Source organism: Nannospalax galili, unplaced genomic scaffold (genome assembly GCF_000622305.1).
Source record: "Nannospalax galili isolate Female #2095 unplaced genomic scaffold, S.galili_v1.0 scaffold155, whole genome shotgun sequence".
NCBI lineage: Eukaryota > Metazoa > Chordata > Mammalia > Rodentia > Spalacidae > Nannospalax > Nannospalax galili.
In genome coordinates, this window is record NW_008339923.1 from 728,852 (window position 1) to 751,623 (window position 22,772).

The 22,772-nt window shown below is 40.3% G+C and overlaps 2 protein-coding genes across 9 annotated transcripts in view; one reads left to right on the forward strand and one right to left on the reverse strand.

The window, feature by feature from the left end:
* Positions 1 to 5,431, reverse strand: part of Mettl4 (methyltransferase like 4) — a 31,541-nt gene extending 26,110 nt beyond the window's left edge. For 5 of the 8 annotated variants that reach the window (XM_029564272.1, XM_029564268.1, XM_029564273.1 and 2 more), the window contains exons 1-2: positions 5,183 to 5,318; positions 3,032 to 3,880 (exon numbers count right to left, since the gene is read on the reverse strand). In XM_029564272.1, coding sequence (XP_029420132.1) covers positions 3,032 to 3,415 — 384 coding nt within the window. In that variant the 5' untranslated portion in view covers positions 3,416 to 3,880; positions 5,183 to 5,318. Of the gene's footprint in view, positions 1 to 3,031; positions 3,881 to 4,959; positions 5,085 to 5,115; positions 5,319 to 5,347 lie in introns of those variants that run through there. The other 3 variants (XM_029564269.1, XM_029564271.1, XM_029564270.1) reach the window with 3 other exon arrangements.
* Positions 5,432 to 5,452: 21 nt separating this feature from the next.
* The window catches only part of Ndc80 (NDC80 kinetochore complex component), a 60,332-nt gene continuing 43,012 nt past the window's right edge, over positions 5,453 to 22,772 (forward strand). Inside the window, exons 1-9 of the mRNA XM_008834610.3 lie at positions 5,453 to 5,601; positions 6,696 to 6,805; positions 8,535 to 8,612; positions 10,927 to 11,050; positions 11,146 to 11,318; positions 12,386 to 12,488; positions 15,063 to 15,152; positions 19,854 to 19,947; positions 21,884 to 21,990. Coding sequence (XP_008832832.1) covers positions 6,705 to 6,805; positions 8,535 to 8,612; positions 10,927 to 11,050; positions 11,146 to 11,318; positions 12,386 to 12,488; positions 15,063 to 15,152; positions 19,854 to 19,947; positions 21,884 to 21,990 — 870 coding nt within the window. The 5' untranslated portion in view covers positions 5,453 to 5,601; positions 6,696 to 6,704. The remainder of the gene's footprint in view (positions 5,602 to 6,695; positions 6,806 to 8,534; positions 8,613 to 10,926; positions 11,051 to 11,145; positions 11,319 to 12,385; positions 12,489 to 15,062; positions 15,153 to 19,853; positions 19,948 to 21,883; positions 21,991 to 22,772) is intronic.

Genomic DNA, 22,772 nt, shown 5'->3' on the forward strand with positions numbered 1-22,772 from the left:
GTGGGTGCTAGGAACTGAACCCAGGTCCTCTGCAAGAGTAGCAGGTGCTCTTAACCACTGAGCCATCTCTCCAGCCCTGTACTCAGCTTTTAAAAGGTAATAATTTCCATCCAGATAAAAATAAATGCAAAGGTCCATGGAATAGAAAGGAATTGTGATTCTATCTTATAAGCAATTACCAGAGTTACCTATCAGTGTGTGTGTGTGTGTGTGTGTGTGTGTGTGTGTGTGTGTGTGTATGAATGAACAATACACTTACTTTCAACATTCTTCATTTCCCAAAAGAGGAACTATAGATAGGCTATCAAAGAACATCTCAAAGTCATGTGTGGTGTCCCAGGTCTGTAATCCCAGCACTTGAGAGGAAGAGGATCAAGAGTTTAAGGTCATCCTTGGCTACATAATGAATGCCAGGTTCCAGGACAGCTTGGGCTATTTAAGACCCTATTTCTCACACACACACACACAAGCACACACACACACAAGCACACACACACACACACACACACACACGCAGAGGAAATCCTACGATCCAGGTATGGTGATGATACACGGCTATAATGCCAGCACTCAGGAGGATCAGGTTCAAAGCTAGCCTGGCTAGAGGGCAAGTCCTGTCCCGTCCCTCCCCTCCCCTCCCCTTTTCTCTCTCTCTCTCTCTCTCTCTCTCTCTCTCTCTCTCTCTGAAAAGTCACTTTAAAAGATCTTTAGAGGGCTGGGAAAATGACACTTGCCACAAAACCCAATGACCTAAATTCAATCCTCAGGACCCACAAGATGGAAAGCCCGAATCGGCTCCCACAAGTTGTCCTCTCACCTCCATACACACACTTTGGCACTTGTGCTCCTATACAACAAAAAATTTAAATGTAGTGAGACATTTTAAAGATCTTTAGAATTGAAAGAATTAGATGCAAATTAATATTGGCAATATTATACATCTCACAACTCCATACAAAAGCAATGAACATACAGCTATAATTTTAAATTGTTTATCTGTGGTTTCTATTAAGGGGTTGCTTTTTGACAGGGTCTCCATGCCCCAGCTAGCCTGGAACTCACTACATAGACCAGGTTGGCCTTGATCTCACAAGAGATTCACCTGCCTCTGTCTCCCGAGTCCTGGGACTAAAGGCACGCACCATCATGCCTGTCTCTTTTGGTCTTTTGAGACAGGATCTCACTAAACCTGCCCTGTCTGAATTGGAACTTGCTATGCCCTCTGCCCCAGCCCCCCTTGTGCTAGGATTCTTCTTAAGAGAGGGTCTCATATTACCCAAGCTGGCGGTGAACTCACTCTATAGCCAAGGATGGCCTTTTACTCCTGATCCTCCTGTTTCCACCTCTCAAGTGTGAGAATTACAGGTATGTACTACCACACTCAGAGTTTTAAAAGACTGAACCAATGTACATACTTAACACACAAACCTTCTAAACATAAATTTCCACAGTAGCTTTCCACTCATCACTAAAACGCTTTTCAAAAATATCACCCTTTGAGCTGGAGAGATGGTTCAGCAGTTAAGAGTGCATGCTGGTCTTGAAGAGAACCAGCACTTAGTTCAATTCCCCGTACCCACAAGGTGGCTCACAACCACATGTAACGCCAGTTACAGGGGATCTGTTACCCTTTGGCCTCCTATAGGCACCAGGTAAGCAGTGCACATACATGCAGTCAAAACATTAATCCACATAAACAAAATAAATCCTTAAAAAATTACTATCACCCTTCTTTCAAACTTTTATTGTATGAGCTTATCCCCAAAGGATAGGCCTCTAAAATTCATTCACTACTTAGAATTTTGCATAGAAACTTATTTTTCAAAGCAAAAACAGGTATAAAAACACTCAATACTACACAGAATTTTCACTTCTGAGCCACCTTTGTCGACTTCTTTTTTCACATGTATTTACTGTAGGAGAGTGAGTACATGAGGCATGGCACTCCATGGAGGAAGTCAGAGGACAACTTCTGGAAAATCAGTTTTCTCCTTCCACCATGTGGGTCCCAGGGATTGAACTCAAGTTCTCAGGTTCAGCAGCAGATGCCTTTACCTGCTGAGCCATCTCGACAGCCCTTCATTTCTTGAAACATGTAATTTGGTGTTCTAGAATGATAGAATGTTAGGAAATAAAAATAAAAGATAGGGTGTAGTGGCACAAGCTTTGAATCCCAGCACTTGGGAACTGGAGCAAGAAAAGAAGTTTGTTATCCTCTGCTACACAGTGAGTTCAAGGCCAACCTGAGCTAGGAGACCCTGTCTTAACAAACAAACAAAAAAATGCTTTGAAAGCCAGGCCTGGTGGTGCCCACCTTTAAATTCTAGCACTTGGGAGGCAGAGAGAAGCAGATCTCTGTGAGTTCAAGACCAGCCTGGTCTACATAACAAGTTCCAAGCCAGCCAGGGGTACATAGTGAGACTGTTTCAAAGAAAAAAATTGGGACAGAAATATTGTAAGAGAGTTAGTGCATGAACATAAGGAAACAGAGGCTTTCAGGCCACCAGAAACTTGTTCATAAGAACTTGGAGTCATGTACAAGACCCATGTCCACTCAATCAGACAGAAAAACCAACACAGAATAGGGGAAGTGGGCAGCAGGCCCCAGCCCTAGCCAAGGAACTACTGGCAAATGATTACCGTGGGGTAAGGGAGAGTAGATCTTCTTTAAGGGAGTGACTCTAGATATGCTGACTAAACTCCAGTGGATAAGCCTGCACTGAAGGACATCTGGGTATAAATGTTTGACCAGATAGGACTTAACATATATGACAGAATACCTGAAATCTGGTGGGGAGGGTATGGAGGGTGGGAAGGGGGAGTGAGTCTAAATTTGATTAAAATGTAATATAGGAAATGCACAAAAACTCAACAAAAATATTAAATATTAGAAAAAATGCTCTGGATAAGTTAATACCTTCTTCCACATTACTGACCCTTATTTAAACTTTAACAAATCACAAGATATTTGAGATACTGGAATGAAAATTTTGTTTCATGTAGAGAAACAGCAAGTCTTTAAACTACCTACCTTCCCAACAGAAATGGAGGTTTCTTTTTTGACACCATTTGCTAGATCTTCTTTTCCATTACTTTGCTGGCATTCTTTGTGAACAGCTGCTGTTATGTAAGGTTTGTTAACGTTAAATAGTTCAGGTCGGAAAACGTATTTTGGGGTGGTCATTTCACGACTTCCTCCAACCTCATTCTCTGTCTTGGTAGAGTCAGAAACAGAACACCCAGCAGAAGCTCCCAAAGAAGACACAGCACCCCTCTGAAGAGAATTAACATAGACAGAAGGGGGCCCATGTTTACTGCAGGAAGGCTCATGATGCTGAACTTGATAGTTTATCTTGTTAATGAAAGAAAGATGATCCAGTAGCCATCCCGGGGACAAATGGTGGACCACAGACATTCTCTTTAAAAACAAATTTTGGAATCAAGAATCAAACAAGCTAAAGCTAAGCATGTTGCTCAGTAGTAGAAGCCCTGGGTTTAATCCCCAGTGCTGAAACAAAATAAATAAATAAATCCCAACTTTGAGAATTAAGTTCTTAAATGTCCTATATTTCAATAAAGATGTATTTCAGATACAGAAGATTTGATACACAAGAATATCATATGGACAGGGACATGAAAGAATTTAGCATTCCTGATATGATATGCAGCAGCTCTAAGGAAAAAGGCAATACTTTATATTCTTTTCGTTTCAGAGTTGATCATTCAAATGTTTCAGCCAAGTTGGCCAAAGACAGTTGTAGCATGTTCTATGGAACCCCAATTTGATCCTCCTCTCTTCAGTGTCTCCACACAACTTCCTTCTCTCATCCTCAGATATAAGACTAGTCCAACATCCTCCAAGTCTGGGAGTCACTGAATCCTTAAAAGGAGAAAATGTCCCGTTAAGTCAAAGAATAGTAATTGCCTGCCAGAATTCATCCTTGTTACGGAAATAAACCTATCTAGAAGAGGTTACAAAATCTCAAGAGGAGTTATTACCTATTAGCAGCCCTTGTGTTTTCAAACTACACTTACCACTGTAAATCACCCCATTCTCAGGATCACTGCCCTACTTAGCAGTTCTCAGTGGAGAAACAGTACAGCTTAAAGATTGGTCTAGTCAAAGCAAATGAATAGTGATGAAGCACAAAGCTAACTAGTTTGCTAGGATAAAACTTCAAGATTAAAGGTCTAGATTGGTCTGAGCCACACTCTAACAAATAGGTTTTTCAGAACTTCCTTATCTTGATTCAAAATACAGTTTGCTGTCCTGTATATACCTTTTTAAATACAATGTAGTAGACATCTTAAGCTGACATTAAGAAATAAGTTAATGGCGCAGCGAATAATGATAATAACAATAATAATAATGGCTGGAAGGATGGCTTATCGGTTAAGAGCACTGGCTGCTCCTGCAGAGGACCCAGGTTCAGTCCTCAGCACCCACATGGCAGCTAACAACCATCATAACTCCAATTCCAGGGGATCAAACACCCTCTCTGACTTCCGTGGGCATTGCAGGTACAGGTGCCTTTACATACATGCAGGCAATACACTCACACACATAAAATAAAAATAATAAATATTTTAAAAATAGCATTTATACCCAATGATAATACAACATAATAACAACAGCATTTATACTCAGATTTCTTATGCATATGACTGTGGACAAGTTTCTTTATCTCACCGAGTCTCAAAGTCATCATTTTTATGTACTATTGCTATCAATCAGTTTAGAGTGACATAACCCACAATGCCTTAAACACAACTGCTAACTTAACTGCTAACTGCTATTGGTGGTGGGGATCCGGGTGATACTTGGTATCCCCTTCAAAGTCACCATGTAGACTGAGGAAGCTCAGTGGTCGCTAGGGAAACTCAGAAAAGAGAGGCTGCTCGCCTTACACTACAATCCTAGTTAAGGGCACAACAGTTACAAGACCCAAGTATACAAACTTCTGCTCAGAGGTGTCTGTCTGAGAACTGGCAATGCCCGCCTGGGATTCCAAACTCAAAGAGGAGGGAAGTCGGTGCACGCCATAGCTACTTCCCTCGACTCTCCCCGGCCTCTAGACCCGCAGAATGGGAGCACACGCAACAGCCTCCGCCTACCTCCCTGCTCCGCCCTTCAAAACGTGCACTCCGCCACCGCAGGCTCTCATGGGGAAACAATACCTACCTAAACCTGGTCAGGACAGACCAAAGAACTCTCTTTTCCGGAGTCCACGGGCGCCGCCATGTTGCTGTACGGAAAGATCACGCCGCTCCTCCCCACGTCGCCCCCACGCCCTCGGCGCCAGCAGCTCGTGTCCGAGCAGACACCGACGAAAGCATCAACACTCACCCCGAGACGCCTGAGATCCGCGGCGCAGCGCCGTGCGACCCACACGCACACTTCCGGAGACCAGGCCTGCGCGGAAAAATGCGCGTGCGTATTCGCGGCGCGCGCGGTGACGTCACTTCGGCGGAGCTTTATTTAAAATTCCAACGGCCCGAGGTTGGCGGAGGCCGAAACTCTTGTTTTGGCGGCTGTTTCCGTGTAGTTGTGCACTTTGCAGACACTCGGCCGCAGGGTCTCGTCTGGAAACGGAAAGAAAGGTAACTAATGACATGGGGTCGGCTTTTTTAATGCTCAGCTCTTCCGGGGCGCAGAGTGCTAGTTGGTTGTCAAGACACCTGGGTTCGAATCCACCTGAAGCTGCATTCATGGAGCTCAGTAAATTTGTGTTGGCAACTGTGTGTGAAGGGAGAAGGGGAAGGGCTTTGGGGACGTTGATGGAGGCAGGGAGGACCTTGTGTTCTTGTGCTTAATGTAGCAGCATCTTAGTAGCAGGAGAAAGCCTGCAAGACGCGAAATCTGGAGCGTAAATTTTAAGTGGAAATTGGGTGTGAAGAAGGGCGAGTGGAAACGCTGACGAGATGCACAGAGGGAAAAAATAAGCGGCCAGAAAAGAAGGGCTGTGGCTCAGTGGGCGAGCACTGCCTAGCGTGCGGTCCTGGGTACCAATCCCCAGCTCAAGCAAAATAAGAAATAAAAATGCACAGTGCATCAGTATAGCAGACTAAGGAAACCAGAGCAGGACCCAAGAGGGCTGAACGAATGGATAGTCTGATGCTGCAGAGATGTCAAGCAGACAGGAACTCGGTATTAATGTGTTTTGAAAATAGAAGCAGCCTATACATCACTTTGTGGGCTGGATGGTTTACGCTCTTTGAAGGGGAGATTAAAGTCAGAAAGACAGTGATGAATATTAACTGAGAAACAATAAGTTAAGCATAAAGTAGAAGAGGTTGACAGTAGGAAGATGACCCCCTTCTTCGAAAACAACTGAAAGGAAACTCCGAGGGGAGTAAAGCTGCCCAAGGTTCTTGACAGGCAGCCTGTGTGTTCCCACTGAAATAGAGGAAGCGACAGCAATGCTGTAGTCAGGGTTAACAGGATGTGATTCAGAAATCAGACATTGTTCATTTTTGTGTTGCTTAGTACACTTTTAGTGTTATGTGTATTGAGTACTTGATGTTGCATAGGTGTTCTTTGTAAATGAGGGCTTCAACATCATAGCACAAGGAAAAGATTATCATAAAGAAACAAACCCAGCTGCTTTTCTATTCAATGATAAAGATGATAATTGTTGCGTATTGTACCACTTGAATCTGGAACACTTTTCTAATATATTGAACTTATGAATTAGGTTATAAGCATGAAGCGCAGTTCAGTTTCCACTGGCGGTGCTGGCCGCCTCTCCATGCAGGAGTTAAGATCTGTGGACCTCAATAAACCAGGCCTCTATACCCCTCAAACGTAAGTGCCTCACCTGTGGTTCTTAGCTGCATACTTTACTCTCTTGGGCAAAGAAAGTGTAAAAATTGATTAAATCAAAGACACATGAGTGATGTCTTGGTGAATCCTGTCTGTTCCCAGTAGTACCTAATTTGAAGTCAGGGAAATCCAAAAGTGGCTATGCTACCAGGTGTGAGTCCTCTCATTTGTTTCTCTAGTTCCCAAAGTTAGATGTTTTACCAGGAATACTGTAAAAGGATTGCCAATGCCCTTTCAACACTTTGTTTTCTTCTTTTGTTTTAGTTTAAGCAAACACTGTGGTAACTCTTAATTTACTAAGCTATTTCCAACCACTGAAATCAGTAACCAAATCAGAGCAATATTATGTGTTCTGGTGATAAACTGTAATGTAGTAACAGGCTACAGAACACTTCTTCTGCAAACTCTTTCCCTGGGGTGGGGATGTTGGATGAATTTGCTATCATAGCTGGGCATGGTCGCAGTAATCCCAGCACTCAAGATATTCAAGCAAGAAGATCACTGAGTTCCAGGTCAGTGTGGGCTGTATAGTGAGTTCCCCAGCCTGGCCTACAGCGGGAAACCTTGTTTCAAAAACAAAGACAAGAACTTGCTATCAAAAACTATGGTTTTTTGCTCTAGTTAACAGAAGGTTATTTGTAAACCACTGTGTACTTATATCAGAAAAGTGTACATACAAGTTGCTTGTTAACCTTTATTACTAAGTTTACTGTGTGCCACTGCTACTTTTGAAATTTGAATTATTTGTATACTTCTGAATAAGCATGTTTTCTTTTACCATTGCACATCGCTTACATCGAAAGATGATGTGTAGTGAATTGTATTAGGAACAAAAGGATTGTCATTGTCAGTTTTGCCCATAATTCAGAAAATGTATATTAAAGTCAACATTCTGATAAAGAGTAGATGTGTGTGTGTGTGATGTGTGCACTAGCACTCGGGGCTTAGGCAGAAAAATTTTAAGTCTGAGATCAACCTAGACTACATAGTGAGTTCTAGGACATACTGGAATACAGAGTAAGACCTTATAGCAGGAAAAAAAAAAAAAAAAGTGGCTTTAAATAAAGAAAAATAAAACAGCTGTCAACCTATGATTGAACAATTCTTATTCATAAATGAACATTTTAAAAATATAGCCATAACCGGGCGTGGTAGCACATACCTTTAATCCCAGCACTCAGGAAGCACAGTTCAAGGCCACCCTGGTTTACATAGTGAGTTCCAGGCCAGCTGGGGCTACAGGGAGACCCTGTCTTTAAATAGATAACCCCATGAGGCCTGAAGAGATGACTCAGTGGTTAAGAGCACTGGCTGCCCTTGCAGAAGACCCACATTCAATTCCCAGCACCCACATGGTGGTTAACAACCATCTATAACTCCATTTCCAGGGGATGCCATGTTCTCTTCCGCCTCTGTGAGCTGTGCACATGTGATAATGTTACATACATGCAGGCAAAACACTCAAACATAAAATAAAAATAAATAAAATCTTTTAAAAATTACAGCAATGTAAATAAAATGTTTGATGTTTTAGAATTATGCTGTCTTTCAGCCAGTAACAATCATAATAGCTACTGAAAACTTTTGTGATTCTTTTGTTTTGAACAGTTATGTAGGTAATGAGAAGAAGTATTTCTGACATATTTCCAAAGTTATTTGAACTGATTTCTTGTTTTTATTCTAAAGAGTTGTCTTCTATTTTTCCTTAAAGCAAAGAGAAATCAACCTTTGGGAAGCTGAGTATAAACAAACCTACATCTGAACGAAAAGTCTCAGTATTTGGTAAAAGGTAATGAAATTGTTTTTATTAATTTTAATGAATGAATTCTTATAGCTGTTCATTGATGCTCTCAGATATGAAACAAAAAGATTGCACAGATGCTTTCAAGACAAGAATTATGCAGTTTTCCTATTTAGATAGTTGCAATTCTAGGTAGTCACTGCTTTATATGAGGCAAGAGAAACATGAAGAGAACCAAACTACTGTTCCACTGTTCAAGGGAATAGTGAGAAGTTGTGTACTTAGTTCTCAGAACTATGGAATCAGATTTTGAAATGAGGAATCTCCTCTACTTCATTTGAGTCTTAATCTTTTTGCACTCTTTTTGGAGTTTTTGAGACAGGGTCTCACTGTATAGCCCTGGCTGTCCTGGAACTCACTATATAGAACAGGCTGGCCTTGATCTCACAAAGATCTACCTGCCTCTGCCTCCCAAGTGAAGGGATTAAAGGTGTGTGCCACCAAGCCTGGCCCTTTTTACACTCTTAAGGATTAATGGTTCCTCCAAAGAGCTTTCATTATCTTTGTCATTATTAATTATATTAGAAATTAAAACTAAGAAATTTTCAGAATATAAATTCTTTTTTTTTTTTTTTTTATTGTCTTTTTGGGACAGGGTTTTCCTATAGCCCCAGCTGTCCTGGAACTCACTGTGTAGATCAGGCTGGCCTGGAACTCACAGAGATCCACCTGCCTCTGTCTCCCAAGTCCTGGGATTAAAGGCATGTACCACCACACCTGGCTTAAATTCATCTTATAATAGCTACAAAATAAAACATTTTAATTTTAAAAAACATTGCTGGACCATCAAGTTGGCTCAGTGAGTAAAAGCACTTGCCACCAAGCCCCAACAACCTTAGTTTAATCCCTCAGACCCACATGGTGGAAGGCGAGAACTAACTCCACAAGTTACATGTGCACACTCATGCACACAAAAATAAATAAATGAATGTAATCTTAAAAATTTTTTAAACATTGACAGTACAGAACAGTTTCAGTGAGAAGCATCCCATTGTTAAAATGTCTACTTGATTGATGGTGGCTGTGTTCTTATGTCTGTTGCTGCATTTAGATGGACAGTGTTATGTGCATCATGTATACAGTCTCTGGAAAGCTCATTGTATTCTCAAGAAAACAGATTTGACTCCCGTGATGCCTAGATAACTCTTTGAGACCTCCTATCTAGACTCCTATCCACAGTTGTCTAGACTGGAGGCAGGGCACAGATTAACAGGCGAGATTATGTTATTGCTTGTTTGGCCTTGGGTAGATGACTTCACTTCTTTGTACTTTGATTCCTTTGTGTATAAAAGTTGAGACAATGGAGCTGGAGAGGTGCCTCACTAGTTGAGAGAACTTGCTTCTCTTCCAGAGGACCGAGTTCAGTTCCCAGCACCCATGTCCAGCAGCTCGCAGCTGCCTGTAACTCCAGCTCCATGGGATGTGATGCTCTCTTCTGGCTTCCAAAGGTACCTGCACACATGACAATCACTCATAGAGGCACTCACACATACACATAAATAAAAATAAATTTTTTAAAAATGGAGATAATAACAGTATCTTCTTGGAGAGCAGTTCTGATAATTGATTAAAGGAGATGATAATATTTTTAAATGTGTTATTAGTAGTATTTTATCCATATGAGTGGATTGCCTGCATGTGTGAAGATGCAGCTGTGACCATAGAGGTCAGAAGAGGGCATTGGATCCTCTGGAACTGGAGTTACTGACGGTTGTTAGCTACCATGTGGGTGCTGAGATTTGAACCCAGGTCTTCTGCAAGAGCAACCAGTGCTCTTAACCACTGAGGTATCTCTCCAGCCCGTTTTAAGTTCTTAATGTATGTTAACTCTTAATGCTCAAAGGCAGTTTTCCCACAAGGAATAGTGACAAGTGGAGTAGAAGCCAGGAAGCAGTTATGGAAGGGTAATAGAAAGGAAAGTGTGTAGGCTATTGAACAAGCTTGTAGAATACTTGGTACAGATCTGTGGATTTGAAATGTACCTTTCTTAGAGGATTGTGTGCTGATAATACAGTGTACCAGAAGTTTGGTTTGTTTCTACCTTTGTGGTGCTGAGGATTGAGCTTAGAGCATTGCACCCATTCTAGAAGTGCTTTTATTCCACTTCAGTTTAATGTCTAAAATTTCTGTTAACTCCTGTAACCTCATACTGTCCTCTCCCTCTACTTTAAGAAATATAATTGTGTTTATTTAAAGGTTGACGGGTTGATGCTGATGTTAAAATTATGTATCCTTGAAATAATTTAGATTTGACCACAGGAGAAAATAATTTTGATTGACTTTTTAAAAAATATATTTCTAGAACTAGTGGACATGGATCCCGGAATAGTCAATTTGGTATATTTTCCAGTTCTGAAAAAATCAAGGACCCAAGACCACTTAATGACAAAGCATTCATTCAGCAGTGTATTCGACAGCTCTGTGAGGTATTCTCTAATTTAAATAGTCTGAAGCGTGAGTGGTTTTTTTCTATTAATTTTCCTATTCTAAAACTTTTGATACTTCATAAAAATTACCATAGTTTCTTACAGAAAATGGTTATGCATATAGTGTGTCCATGAAATCTCTACAAGCTCCATCGATTAAAGACTTCCTAAAGATCTTCACCTTTCTTTATGGTTTCTTGTGTCCTTCGTATGAACTTCCAGACACAAAATTTGAAGAAGAGATACCAAGAATTTTTAAAGACCTTGGGTATGTACTATTTTTCATTAGTCTAGCTTGCTTATTTGAATACAGAGAAGAAGCAAATTCAGTGAGTTTGTAAAGAGTTTGAATTCGTAAATTAAATTTTAAGAAGACTACTATGAGGATAGGATAAATTGAAGAGAAAGGAAAATGACTATAGTTGTATTCATCTGGTCTTTCCCCTAACAAATACCTAGGAGCTGGAAATTTATGAAGAATATGAGTTGCTCAGCCCGTGGTTCTGATACTTATGAAACCCAGAAGCATGGCACCAGCATCTCTCAGCCTCTAATAAGGAAGGGCCTCTTGCTGAGTCATGATGTGGTAGAGCATGACAGAGCAAGTGTCAGAAAGAGCTTGCATTTATAACAAGGTTTCTCCCTCAATAACACATTGATCCTCCCAAAGGTCCCATTTCTGTATATCATTATATTAGGTATATCATTAACCTATGGCTTTGGGAGCTGAGTTTCCAAGTTCTTCAGAATGAACATGCAGACCATAGCTGTGGTTATTATAGGTTATTATATAGCTTATTATAGAATTTTGGGTGATAGAGCATAAGGTTCAAACAATGAGGAATAGGAAACACAGGCTGATTACCACAGAACTGAGAGAAGCAGAACATTGAGGTCCAACGAAAACAGTGAGATGAAGTTCAGAAGCACAGCAGAGACTAAACACAGACCAAATATGGTGGCATGTGCCTGTGATCCCAGCACTTGAGGAAGCTGAGGGAGGGGGATTGTGAGCTGCATAGGGAGCTTGTCTCAAAACAAGAGTAAGCACAAGGAGGGAAGTGGATTTAGTGACAGGTGGTTTTTATATGTGCTTTATTAGGGATACATTTAATTCGGGTGACTAAAAGTTCTTTTGGGAGAAGTCTGATACACTGACTATTAAACACTGCAGTTTAAGGAGTTAAGTACAAAGTAACCTGTAGAGAATAAATTTAAAAGAACATAAAATCAGTAAGATAGCTAGGATAAAATCTCAAATACCTTCTAAGCTGAGACACTGGGGTATATGCAGAGTTAGCTATTATTTTTCTAATATAATTTAATTTTTCCTAGGTACCCATTTGCACTCTCTAAGAGCTCCATGTATACAGTGGGAGCCCCTCATACCTGGCCACACATTGTGGCAGCCTTGGTTTGGCTGATAGAATGCATCAAGGTAAAATATATACCTAAAAAGTTGAGGAGTTTTTTTCTCAGAAAGATACCTCTTTTTCTCTCCTAATCTTACTTTTGTAAGTTATTTCAAAGCCCACCTCAATTTTCATTTTTTAAAGCGTATAAAAGTTCTTCAAACTGTTAACCCGATGAAGGGTGCAGAGAATGAAGTTCTGCATTGACAAGAAGACGGTTTTCATGAGGTTTTACGGTCTAGATCAAAATGGGCCCATATTCTTCGTGAAATTCATTTCCTCTTTTTAAAATTGAAATCCATGTTCATTACAAAAAGTTTGAGAAAATATATAACTATATTGTCCCAACTTAGTCTTATATTGAGACAACTTAAAGCATTTTCTATGGATACAGTTTTCTTTTTCTTTGAGATTTATATGTGTATATGTGTTCAGGTGCTCACAGTGGCCAGAAGAGGGCATCAGATATGAACCACTGGACATTGGGACCTGAACCTGGGTCTTCTGCAAGAACAACAGGCCCAATTAACCACTGAGCCATCTCTATCCCCTATACAATTTTCCTGTTTTTGTGGTACTAGGGATTGGACCCAGGACCTGACACATCCTAGCAATGGCTGTAACACTGAGCTATACCTCCAGCCCTAAAGACAGGCTTAAAAGTCCTTTATTACTTCACGAAGTATGTGCAGTCACGTGCTTCGTACTGATGCTTCAGTCAGTGAATAGCATATTGTGACAGTGGTCCCATAAAATTATCACAAATGTGAAATATTTCTATCTAGCCATTGTAAAAAATTACTCATGTCTTTGGTGATGTTGATATAAACCTACTGTGCTGCCAGTCATATAAAAGTGTAGCACATGCACTTACATACATGATCCTTGTGCTCTTGATGAACAACTACAGCACTGCCTACTGTGTGTACTATGCTCTACTGCTTATCGTTATTTTACAGTATACTCTTACTTACTTAAAACAAATGTTTAAGACAGGAGGCCTCCTGTATCGTGTCTCTTGACTAGATCCAGGAGCCGCACTGAGTAATTGACCTGTATCATCTAGGTTTGTATAAGTACACTATGATGTTCAGACAACACAGTCACCTGATGCATGTGTCCCCATTAAGGGGATGTGTGGCTGGATATTAAGTTTTTGACACGTACGATAAACCTCCTCCCAGGGAAACTTGTAGCAATTAAAAATGACTCAGCGGAGCTGCGTATGTGGCTTAGTGGTAGAGTTCTTACCTGGCATGCAGAAAACCCTGGGTTCCATCCTTACCACCACAAGGCAAAAAAAAAGCACTTGAGCTTCTATAAAAACTGTCTGGCAGCATATGAGCATACTCATTGCCTAAGCAATAGGCATTGTATTATTATTATTTTAGCTTGCCTATACATATTTTTGCCCTATTTTATATTTCACAACTTGCTTCACTATTAGTTTGAATCATTTCTTTTTTGGTTGGTTGGTTGGTTGTTTGGTTGGTTGGTTGAGCTTTTTTATCCTTTTTTGAAAATTTTATTTATGTGTATGTGCATATGAGTTGCAGGTACCCTTGGAGGCCAGAGAGGTCAGAAGCCAGAACAGTTGAATTTACAGGGTATTGTGAACCTTCTGACATGGGTGCTAGGAACAGAACTCAGGTCCTCTGGGAGAGCAGGATGGCTCTTAGCCACTGAGCCATCTCTCCAGCCCCAAGTTGTCTGGGTTTTTGAAAGTGGATCTCACTGTATTGCTCAGGCTGTACTCAAACTCTGGGGTCAAGTGATCCTCCTGCAGCAGTCCTGTGAATAACTGGAACTACAGTTGTGTGTCACTGTGTCCAACTCTAAATTTGAATTTTTTGTGTAAATCTCTGACCTCCACACACTCACCCTGCTACACATGTGTGCGTACATATACACATAAACAATAAATAAGGGGGCTGGAGAGTTGGCTTAGTGGTTAAGAGAACTGGTTGCTCTTGCAGAGAACCCAGGTTGGGTTCCCAGCACCCACATGGCAGCTAACAACTGTCCATAACTTCAGTTCCAAGGGAATTGGCTGCCCTCTTCTGACCTCCATGGGCATTGCATGACACAGGTGCTGTCACATACAGACAGGCAGTACATTCATACACATAAAATAAAACAATAAATAAAATATAAATAAATAAATGCATATATATATACTCTTTCTGTATTGGTAAGAGCATACAGGTCAGCATATTTTTCTTCTATGACATAGAACTAAATACAGAACCCATTCTTTCTAAATCTCGAAGTCTTTGTTACTAACACAGGAAGGGTCATATTTTAAGACTCAGTATAAGTTTGTTTGGTTTGGTTTTGGTTTTTTGAAACAGGTTCTTCATGTAGCCTCAGCTGGCCTGGAAGTTGCTATGTAGACCTGGCTGGCCTTTTTGATCTGATCTGCCTGACTCTGTCTCTCCAGTGGGGGTTAAAGAAAGGCATGCTCTACCATGCCCAGCAAGACTCAATATAGTATCTTTCTTAAAAGTCTTGTAGTCACCTAATGAAATGATTCTAAAAGTGACTCCATAAAATGAATTTTGCAAAATATCAACTCAATGTATTGTTTGTATACTAACTAGATACATATTGCCATGAAAGAAAGCTCACCTTTATTTGATGATGGACAGCCTTGGGGAGAAGAGACTGAAGATGGGATTATACACAATAAGGTACCATGCGTTACTATAAGTGGTATATAGTTGCTTTGATGTTATTAACTAAATGTGGCACTGTTTTCTTTTTATAGAACTTGTCTTTTGCTTTAAGAAACTTCTAAAATTGATTTTTAGTCAGGGTCTCACTATGTAGCCTTGACGGGCCTGGAACTCACTGAGATTAGCCTGCCTCTGCCTCCTAGGTACTAGAATTAAAGGAATGTGCCACCATGTCCAGCCTAAAATTAATTTATAAAAATGCTAATCATGGTGAAGAGATGACTTAGCAGCTTGTACTTAGAGCTTGTACTGCTCTTTCAGAAGACCCAAGTTCAATTCCTAGCACCCAAATTGGGCAGCTTACAAACTCCTGTGACTCTAGCTCTAGGGAATTAGGCACCTCTTCTGGCCTCTTCCAGCATCTGCATTCACATGCATATAGGCACAAACACACATGTACATAATTGAAATCTTTAAAAAAAAAAAAAAAAATAGGGGCCCTACTATTGAAGTCACGTTATAATTTTCTAAAATTATTAACCACAGAAATTTGAAAATGTTAAATTGAACTGTAAATGTATTAGAATTAAATCATAATATTCTATGTCATATATGTTTTTTTTCCTCCTATATCTGATTTTAATGTAATTATTTATCAACACAAAGCATTACCATATTTTGGGGTGAATGTTAGAAGGGGTTTTTTTGTTTGGTTGTTTTATTTTTATTTTTATTTAGTTTTATATGTATGAGTGTATTGCCTGCATGTGTGTCAGTGCACCTGTGTCATGCAGTGCCCACAGAAGCCAGAAGAAGGCGGCGACAGATTCCCTGGAACTGGAATTATACACGGTTGTTAACAACCAGTGCTCTTAACCATTGAGCCATCTCTCCAGTCCCTGTTTGGCTGGTTTTTATTTTAAAGGGGTTAATTTGGGTTTGGGTTTGGGTTTGAGTTTTTGAGGCAGGGTCATACTATGTAGCACTGGCTGGCCCGGGATGCACTATAGAGACCACACTGACCTCAAACACATAGATATTAGCCTGCCTCTACCTCCTGAGTGCCAAGAAGAAAGGCATGTGCCACACCTGGTTGAGTGCTAGGGTTTGAACCCAGGGCATCTTGCATGCTAAATATTAGCCCCACCCCCTCTTATTAACATGCGGTCCACTAAGTTACCTAGGCTGACTTAAACTTACTCTGTAGTCAGTAGAAGCCTTGAACTCACCATCCTTCTACATCAGCTTCACAAGTAGCTAGGACCACAGGACTAACACAGATTGGGTCTTCAAATATTGCATGTGGATTCTGCGTTTATTTTGTCTTGGCTTCTTTAGTCAGGCACGTTGTCACTTTGCTCAGTTGCCACTTCCAAAAGCAGTTGTGATAAAAGTAGTAAACAGCTGAGTGTGGTGGCAGGTTCCCATAATCCCGGCACACCAGAAGCCAAGGCAGGAAGATCACGAATGTCGGGAACAAAGCAGTCAACGGGTGGTATAAATCAGTTCCATATGCTTTATAAAACCTAATACATGCTTTATTATAACCCAAACTGCATGAGGGCAATGCTGCCGTTTCCTAAAATATGAAAACCAACTCAAGAATAAACTTGGGATTATACATGTTCCTTAACATGCTTAAAGAACCAATTACCACATACGCCTCTGAGAATTAGTTATTTTGTGTGCTAGTTTTAACCTTGTTGGATCTCTCTCATAGTATGAAAGTGGGATTGTTCTAGTCACATTTAGTGTTGCCTGGGAAGAGTTCAAAGATACATCAGCTGACTGGTAGAATATCTTTGCTCTTAAAAATAATAGTGTATGTGTGTGTGCCATGTGCTCATGTGGAAAGTCAGAGGACAACCTTCAGGAGTTGAGTCCTTCCTTCCACCACGGGCCCTGAGGGTTGATCTCAGTCAGCAGGCTTGTTTATCAGGTACTTCTACCACTGAGCCATCTCACTAACCTTTAAGAAAAAATAAGAACAAACACTAGTTTACTTCTTCAGCAGTGATCCATGCTGGAGAGGCTTCTAGATATCTTTTATCCTTTCTTTGAAAGACTTACCAGGCTTGAAATAGAGCTCCATACAGAGCAAGCACTTGATTCTTAGTACCACAATAGAAACAGCAACAAAACTCCTAGGGGGAATTCTCCTACATTTCAGTGTCCTCTGTGTTGGGGGGGGGGGGGGGTTAAAAAAAAAACAACAAAACCTCTGGGGCGATCTTCCCTCCTTCTTTTTTGCCTCTTTTTTGGGGGGGGGGGGGATTCTACATTTCAGTGTCCTCTGTGTCTGTGTGTGTGTGTGTGTGTGTGTGTATCTAGAATGTTTATTTGTGCTTCAATTTCTACCTGAATACAGCTACTAAATTTCTTAACATTCATTATAACAGTTAAGAAAGTTCCTCTGGCCATCTGAGCCATTATTTCAAATGACTGTATCAAGGTAAGCACCTTGGGGACTTTAAAGTACTATTTTTTAATTATGCTAAGTTATCTCAGGATCCATCTTCAGCTTCTGATCCTCAGCTCTACGACCTTTTAAAAATCTCTTTAGGATCCAAATTGACCACACCTACAGAAACTGATTCACTCTTAGCACGTTCACAGGAGTAATCCAAAGTGGCATGAAAATGTATCATTTACTGTCAGTTGTGTACCTTTCCAATCACAGGAATACTCCTGTTACCTATTTAGGGCATCCCTTCCGTATCAACCAAGTGAGGAGAAGATTGCTTAGTAAGCACAGAATTAGTGCAAGGATTTCTGAGTCTTGAGGGATATGTACTTCATCTAGGCTGTGAAGAATTGTGATTAGTCAGTCTTAGAACCAGGTGTGGTGTCATATACCTGTTATTCCAACACTCAGGAAGCAGAGGCAGGAGGATCACCAATTGAAGGCCAGCCTGGCCTACATAGTTCCAAAACTGTCTCAAAAATATTTTTTGAGCATTTCATACATGAGTATTGTATTTACATCATTTCCACCTCTAACTCCTCCCATGTCACTCCCCACTCCCAATTTCTTACCCTGTTCCTTGTTATTATTACATAATGTGCATACACTTATAAATTCACATCTGTGTACATGTGTTTAGGGCTGCCCACTTGGAATTAGATAATCCCTCAGGGAGCTCATCCCTGGAGAAAACTGATTCTCCCTCCCTCAGCATCCATTGAAGTGGGACCCTGTGAAAACTCCCCCATCCACACTGGCATGTCAACTGGTTTTGTCATTATGCAGATCTTGTTAGACTTCCATCCTGAGATTTCGTGAGTGCAGCTTCCCTAGCATGTCTAAAGTGCATAGTGTAGCAACAGGCATCTTGTTCCTCTGGCTCTTACAATCTTTCTGTCTCCTGTGATGTTCACTGAGCCTTAGGTGTAGAGGTTGCATTGTAGATGTATCAGTTAGGACTGGGCACCCCACAGTCACTTACTACCTGCATTTTGACCAGTTGTGGAACTTTGTAAAATCTCCATCCATTGCAAAAAGGTACATCTTTGATGAGTGATGAGAACTATACTTGTCTGTGAATATAAAGAAACTAGACTATAGTAAAAAATTATGTTGGTCTAGGAAAGTGGCAATAGGAGATTCTTTTAAAAACTGGCCAGGTGTGGTGGCACACACCTTTGATTCCAGCACTCAGGAGGCAGAGGCAGGCAGAGGATCTCTGTGAGTTCAAGGCCAGCCTAGTCTACATAGCAAGTTCCAGTCCAGCTGGACCTACAGAGAGACCCTATCTCAGAAGGATGGATGGATGGATGGATGGATGGATGGATGGATGGATGGATGGATAGATAGATGGACAGATGATAAAAGATATGGCTGGAGAGATGGCCCAGCCATTGACTGCTCTTCCAGAGGACCCCAGTTCAGTTCCCAACATGGTGGCTAACAACCATCCCTAACTCCAGTTCCAAGGGATCCAGCGCCCTCGTCTGGCTCCCACAGGCATTGTATGCATGTGGTGCACTTACATGCAGGCAAAATATTCATATACATGAAATTAAAATAAATAAATGTATATACTTTTTTTAAAAAATGAATTGGGCATGTTGGCACACCCCTTTAATCCTAGCACTTGGAAGGTAGAAGTGGGTGGATCTCTGGGAGCTTGAAGTCAGCCTGATTACATGGTGAGTTCCATGCCAGCTGGGGCTATGGGGAGACCCTGTCTCAAAATAAAATAAGATCTGTAGTCTTTGGGACCAAAATGCTTCATGACTAAAAATATAGACTTACTTTTTCTTGGATAAATGTTAACAACTCTAATAGTCTACTGCTTATGTGTTGATTTACATGTCATTTTTTATGTGGTATTTCAATGTAGTTACAGCTTTTATTAATTATATTCTGTTATGATTAGGTCCTGTCAGTTTAATTGGACTTAAATAATCATGAATCCATTTATATTTTTCATAAGGTGTATTATTCTCAAAGATGATTAAGTTTGTGCATTTTATATTGAATTACATTTAATTATAAGCTTTAATCCCCATTCATATTTAGAAGTAGGGGATGTTGTGCATCTCTATAACACAATTATTGATAGGAGTTTTAATCTCTTAGAAAGTTATATAACTAAACTATTCTTGGCTTATTTTTATTCAAATTTAGTTACCAGTCAGAAAAATGAAAACAAACTAGAGAATCATGCCTTTTTTTTTTTTTTTTTTTTTTTTTTTTTTTTTTTTTTTTATCAGCTGTTTCTGGACTACACCATAAAATGCTATGAGAGTTTCATGACTGGTGCTGACAGCTTTGAAGAGATGAATGCAGAGCTACAGTCCAAGCTGAGTGAGTTCCAGCGTGCTCTTTCTAGTCGCTTGACTCGGTAGGGGTAGCTTATCTCACCATGCCTCATGTTCGCATGAGCTGCTTGAAAGTGCCCCAGGTTCTTGTCTTTACTGCTCTCTGATGGAAAGAAATACTAGTTAAGCCAAAAGAATCCTGGTATTGGCATCAGACCTGAGTCATAACACCTTACTTGCTATGTGAATTTAAGAAATACTTGACCTCTCTGATAAAACTTTGTGAATTAAAAAGTAGCATAATAAAATACAAATGCTCCCTACCAGGAGCACAGAAGACGCAAATGCAATTTCTCCTGGAGAATAATATCTCTGTTACATCCGTGCTTTAGTAGATAAGAAATTAAAGCACAATGTAGCGAAAAGATCTACTGGACAGGACTTGACACGTATGGCAGAATACACAGGGTGGGAGGGACATGGATTGGGGAGGGGGTCTAAATTTGAGTAAGAACTGTTGTATGAATGTACAAAAACTCAGCAAAAAAAAACTTAGAGAAAATTAACAGGTCATTACATTTCCAAATTCTTTTACATTCAGTATTATCTAGTGATATATCAAAACAGGAATACTGTGCCTTGACACCCATGGCATAAAAAGGTGAAACTTTTTTCTCTTGGAATGTACCATCCTAAAGAGTAAACAGAGGAGTTTCAGCTTGTCCACATGGGAGAGAGCACAGCCAGATAACAATGCTTTGTTTTGTTGTGCTTTGTCTTTTTTTGTGCATGTGTATGAGTATATTGCCTGCATGTACATAGGTATACCCATGTCATTCACAGTACTTATGTCATGCAATGCCCTGGGAGATCAGAAGAGGGCATTGGATCCTCTGGAACTGGAGTTACAGATGGTTGTCAGTCACTGTGTGGGTGCTGGGAACTGAATCCATGTCCTCTGTAAGAGCAGTTAGTGCTCTTAACCACTGAGCTATCTCCCAAGCCCCATAATGCTTTGTTTTAAGAGAGGAAAAGTCAAAGATAAGGAAATAACTCAGTCAATAAAGTGTCCTTTCAACAAGAAAGAGCACCTGAGTCTGATTCCTAGCACCCATGTAAAAAGTAAGTGCAGCAGTGTGCGTCTGTAGCCACCGTGTTAGGAAAGTAGACACCAGAAGATCCCTGGAGGTTGCTGGCCAGCTACTGTAACCAAACCAGAGAGCTCTAGGATCAGTGAGAGACCCTGTCTCAAAAAAGCAAGGAAGAAAATGACTGAGAAAGAAACAATGTCCATCTCTGGCCTCTATGTGCACACACAAACATACCTACACACATGCATACGTATGACCAGTATACCACACATACACAAAAATTCATAGCGATCCAATATGGAAAACATTTAGTGAATTACTTGACATTTCCAGATATAATTAATTAAGCATGTAATCCATGCATCCAAACATGTTTATTACATACCTACTCTGTGCTAGCCACCATTTAGGTACCAAGGATATAGTAATGAATAAGAAAATATTAGCCTATGTTCTTGTATTCTGTTAGAAAATAAAAAGTGACAACTAAGTGAGGAACTGTAAATCCCATGATGGTAAGTGCTGTGGAGAAGAATTTAGCAGGTTAAGGGCAATAGAACATGTCGTGGAGTAAAAAGAAGGGCTTGCCGTTCTACAAAAAATAGTATTTCCTGCACTGATGGCAATTCAGGAAGTGAGGGAGCAAGCAGTGTTGAAACATGAGGATGAGCCAGGCATGGTGGCGCACATCTTTAATCCCAGCACTCAGGAGGCAGAGGCAGGCGGATCTCTGAGTTCGAGGCCAGCCTGGTCTCCCTAGAGAATCCAGGCCAGGCCAGCTGCAGCTACAGGAAGACCCTGTCTCAAAAAGACCAAAAAAAAAAACAAAACAGGAGGACAAACCTGGCGCTGATTCTTGATTCTGATGAAGTTTCTGGACTTTGTCTCTAGAGGATTTATATAATGTAGATGCTTCCAAGTTGGAATCATTAGCAGCAAAAAACAAAGCATTAAATGAACAGATTGCAAGATTGGAACAAGAAAGAGAAAAAGAACCGGTGAGTAAACATGCGTATGTACTTGACAACTCTGAATTCTTGTGTCTCTTTCAGAATGCCACCTGCCTTAACCAAAAATGATTTTACATGGGGTAGCAAATGAACCTTCTTGAAAGTTAGATTTTTTTTTTTTTACATATTATAGAACTCTCAATGAAAACATATTTGGTATCTGTGGCACTTTGTTTTCCCTTGTGGTCTACCAGTCTTAAACTAATGGTGCTCAGAATATGATGAAAGATTCCTGCCTATTTACATAAGACCAGAAGTATCTTTTGAGCAAGGTCCCCAAAGTATATACCTCCAGAGTATATACCTCCAGGGAGCACTAGTTCTCTGGAGACCCTGAGGTTTGTAGTTACCAAAAAAGTGAACTTAGATATTGATAGTGCATCCGACATGTTCATAAGAGTAAAACCATGACCCCGGTATCTTTATTTTGTATTTTATTAGTAGAGCACCTGATTGTTCTGTAAAATAATCAGATTTTAAATATTTTGTTTCTGTATTGTTCTTGGCTTTTTCCTATCCTAATCTGACTTTTTGAAAAGTCTGCCTCCTTAAATAGATTATAATAATATAGGTGGGGTTTTTTTGTTGTTGTTTGGGGTGGAGGTTGATTTGTTTTTTGAGATTTTGTTTTGTTGTTTTGATTCCTTTTAAACATGAAAGGAAATGTTAATTTGCTTTTCTGTAAGATAAGCTTAAATAATACTGCTTTCTTTAAAGTATGGAATGCTTATTAGTGAGAATAAATAATTTAATGTGCTTTTCTCTTAAAG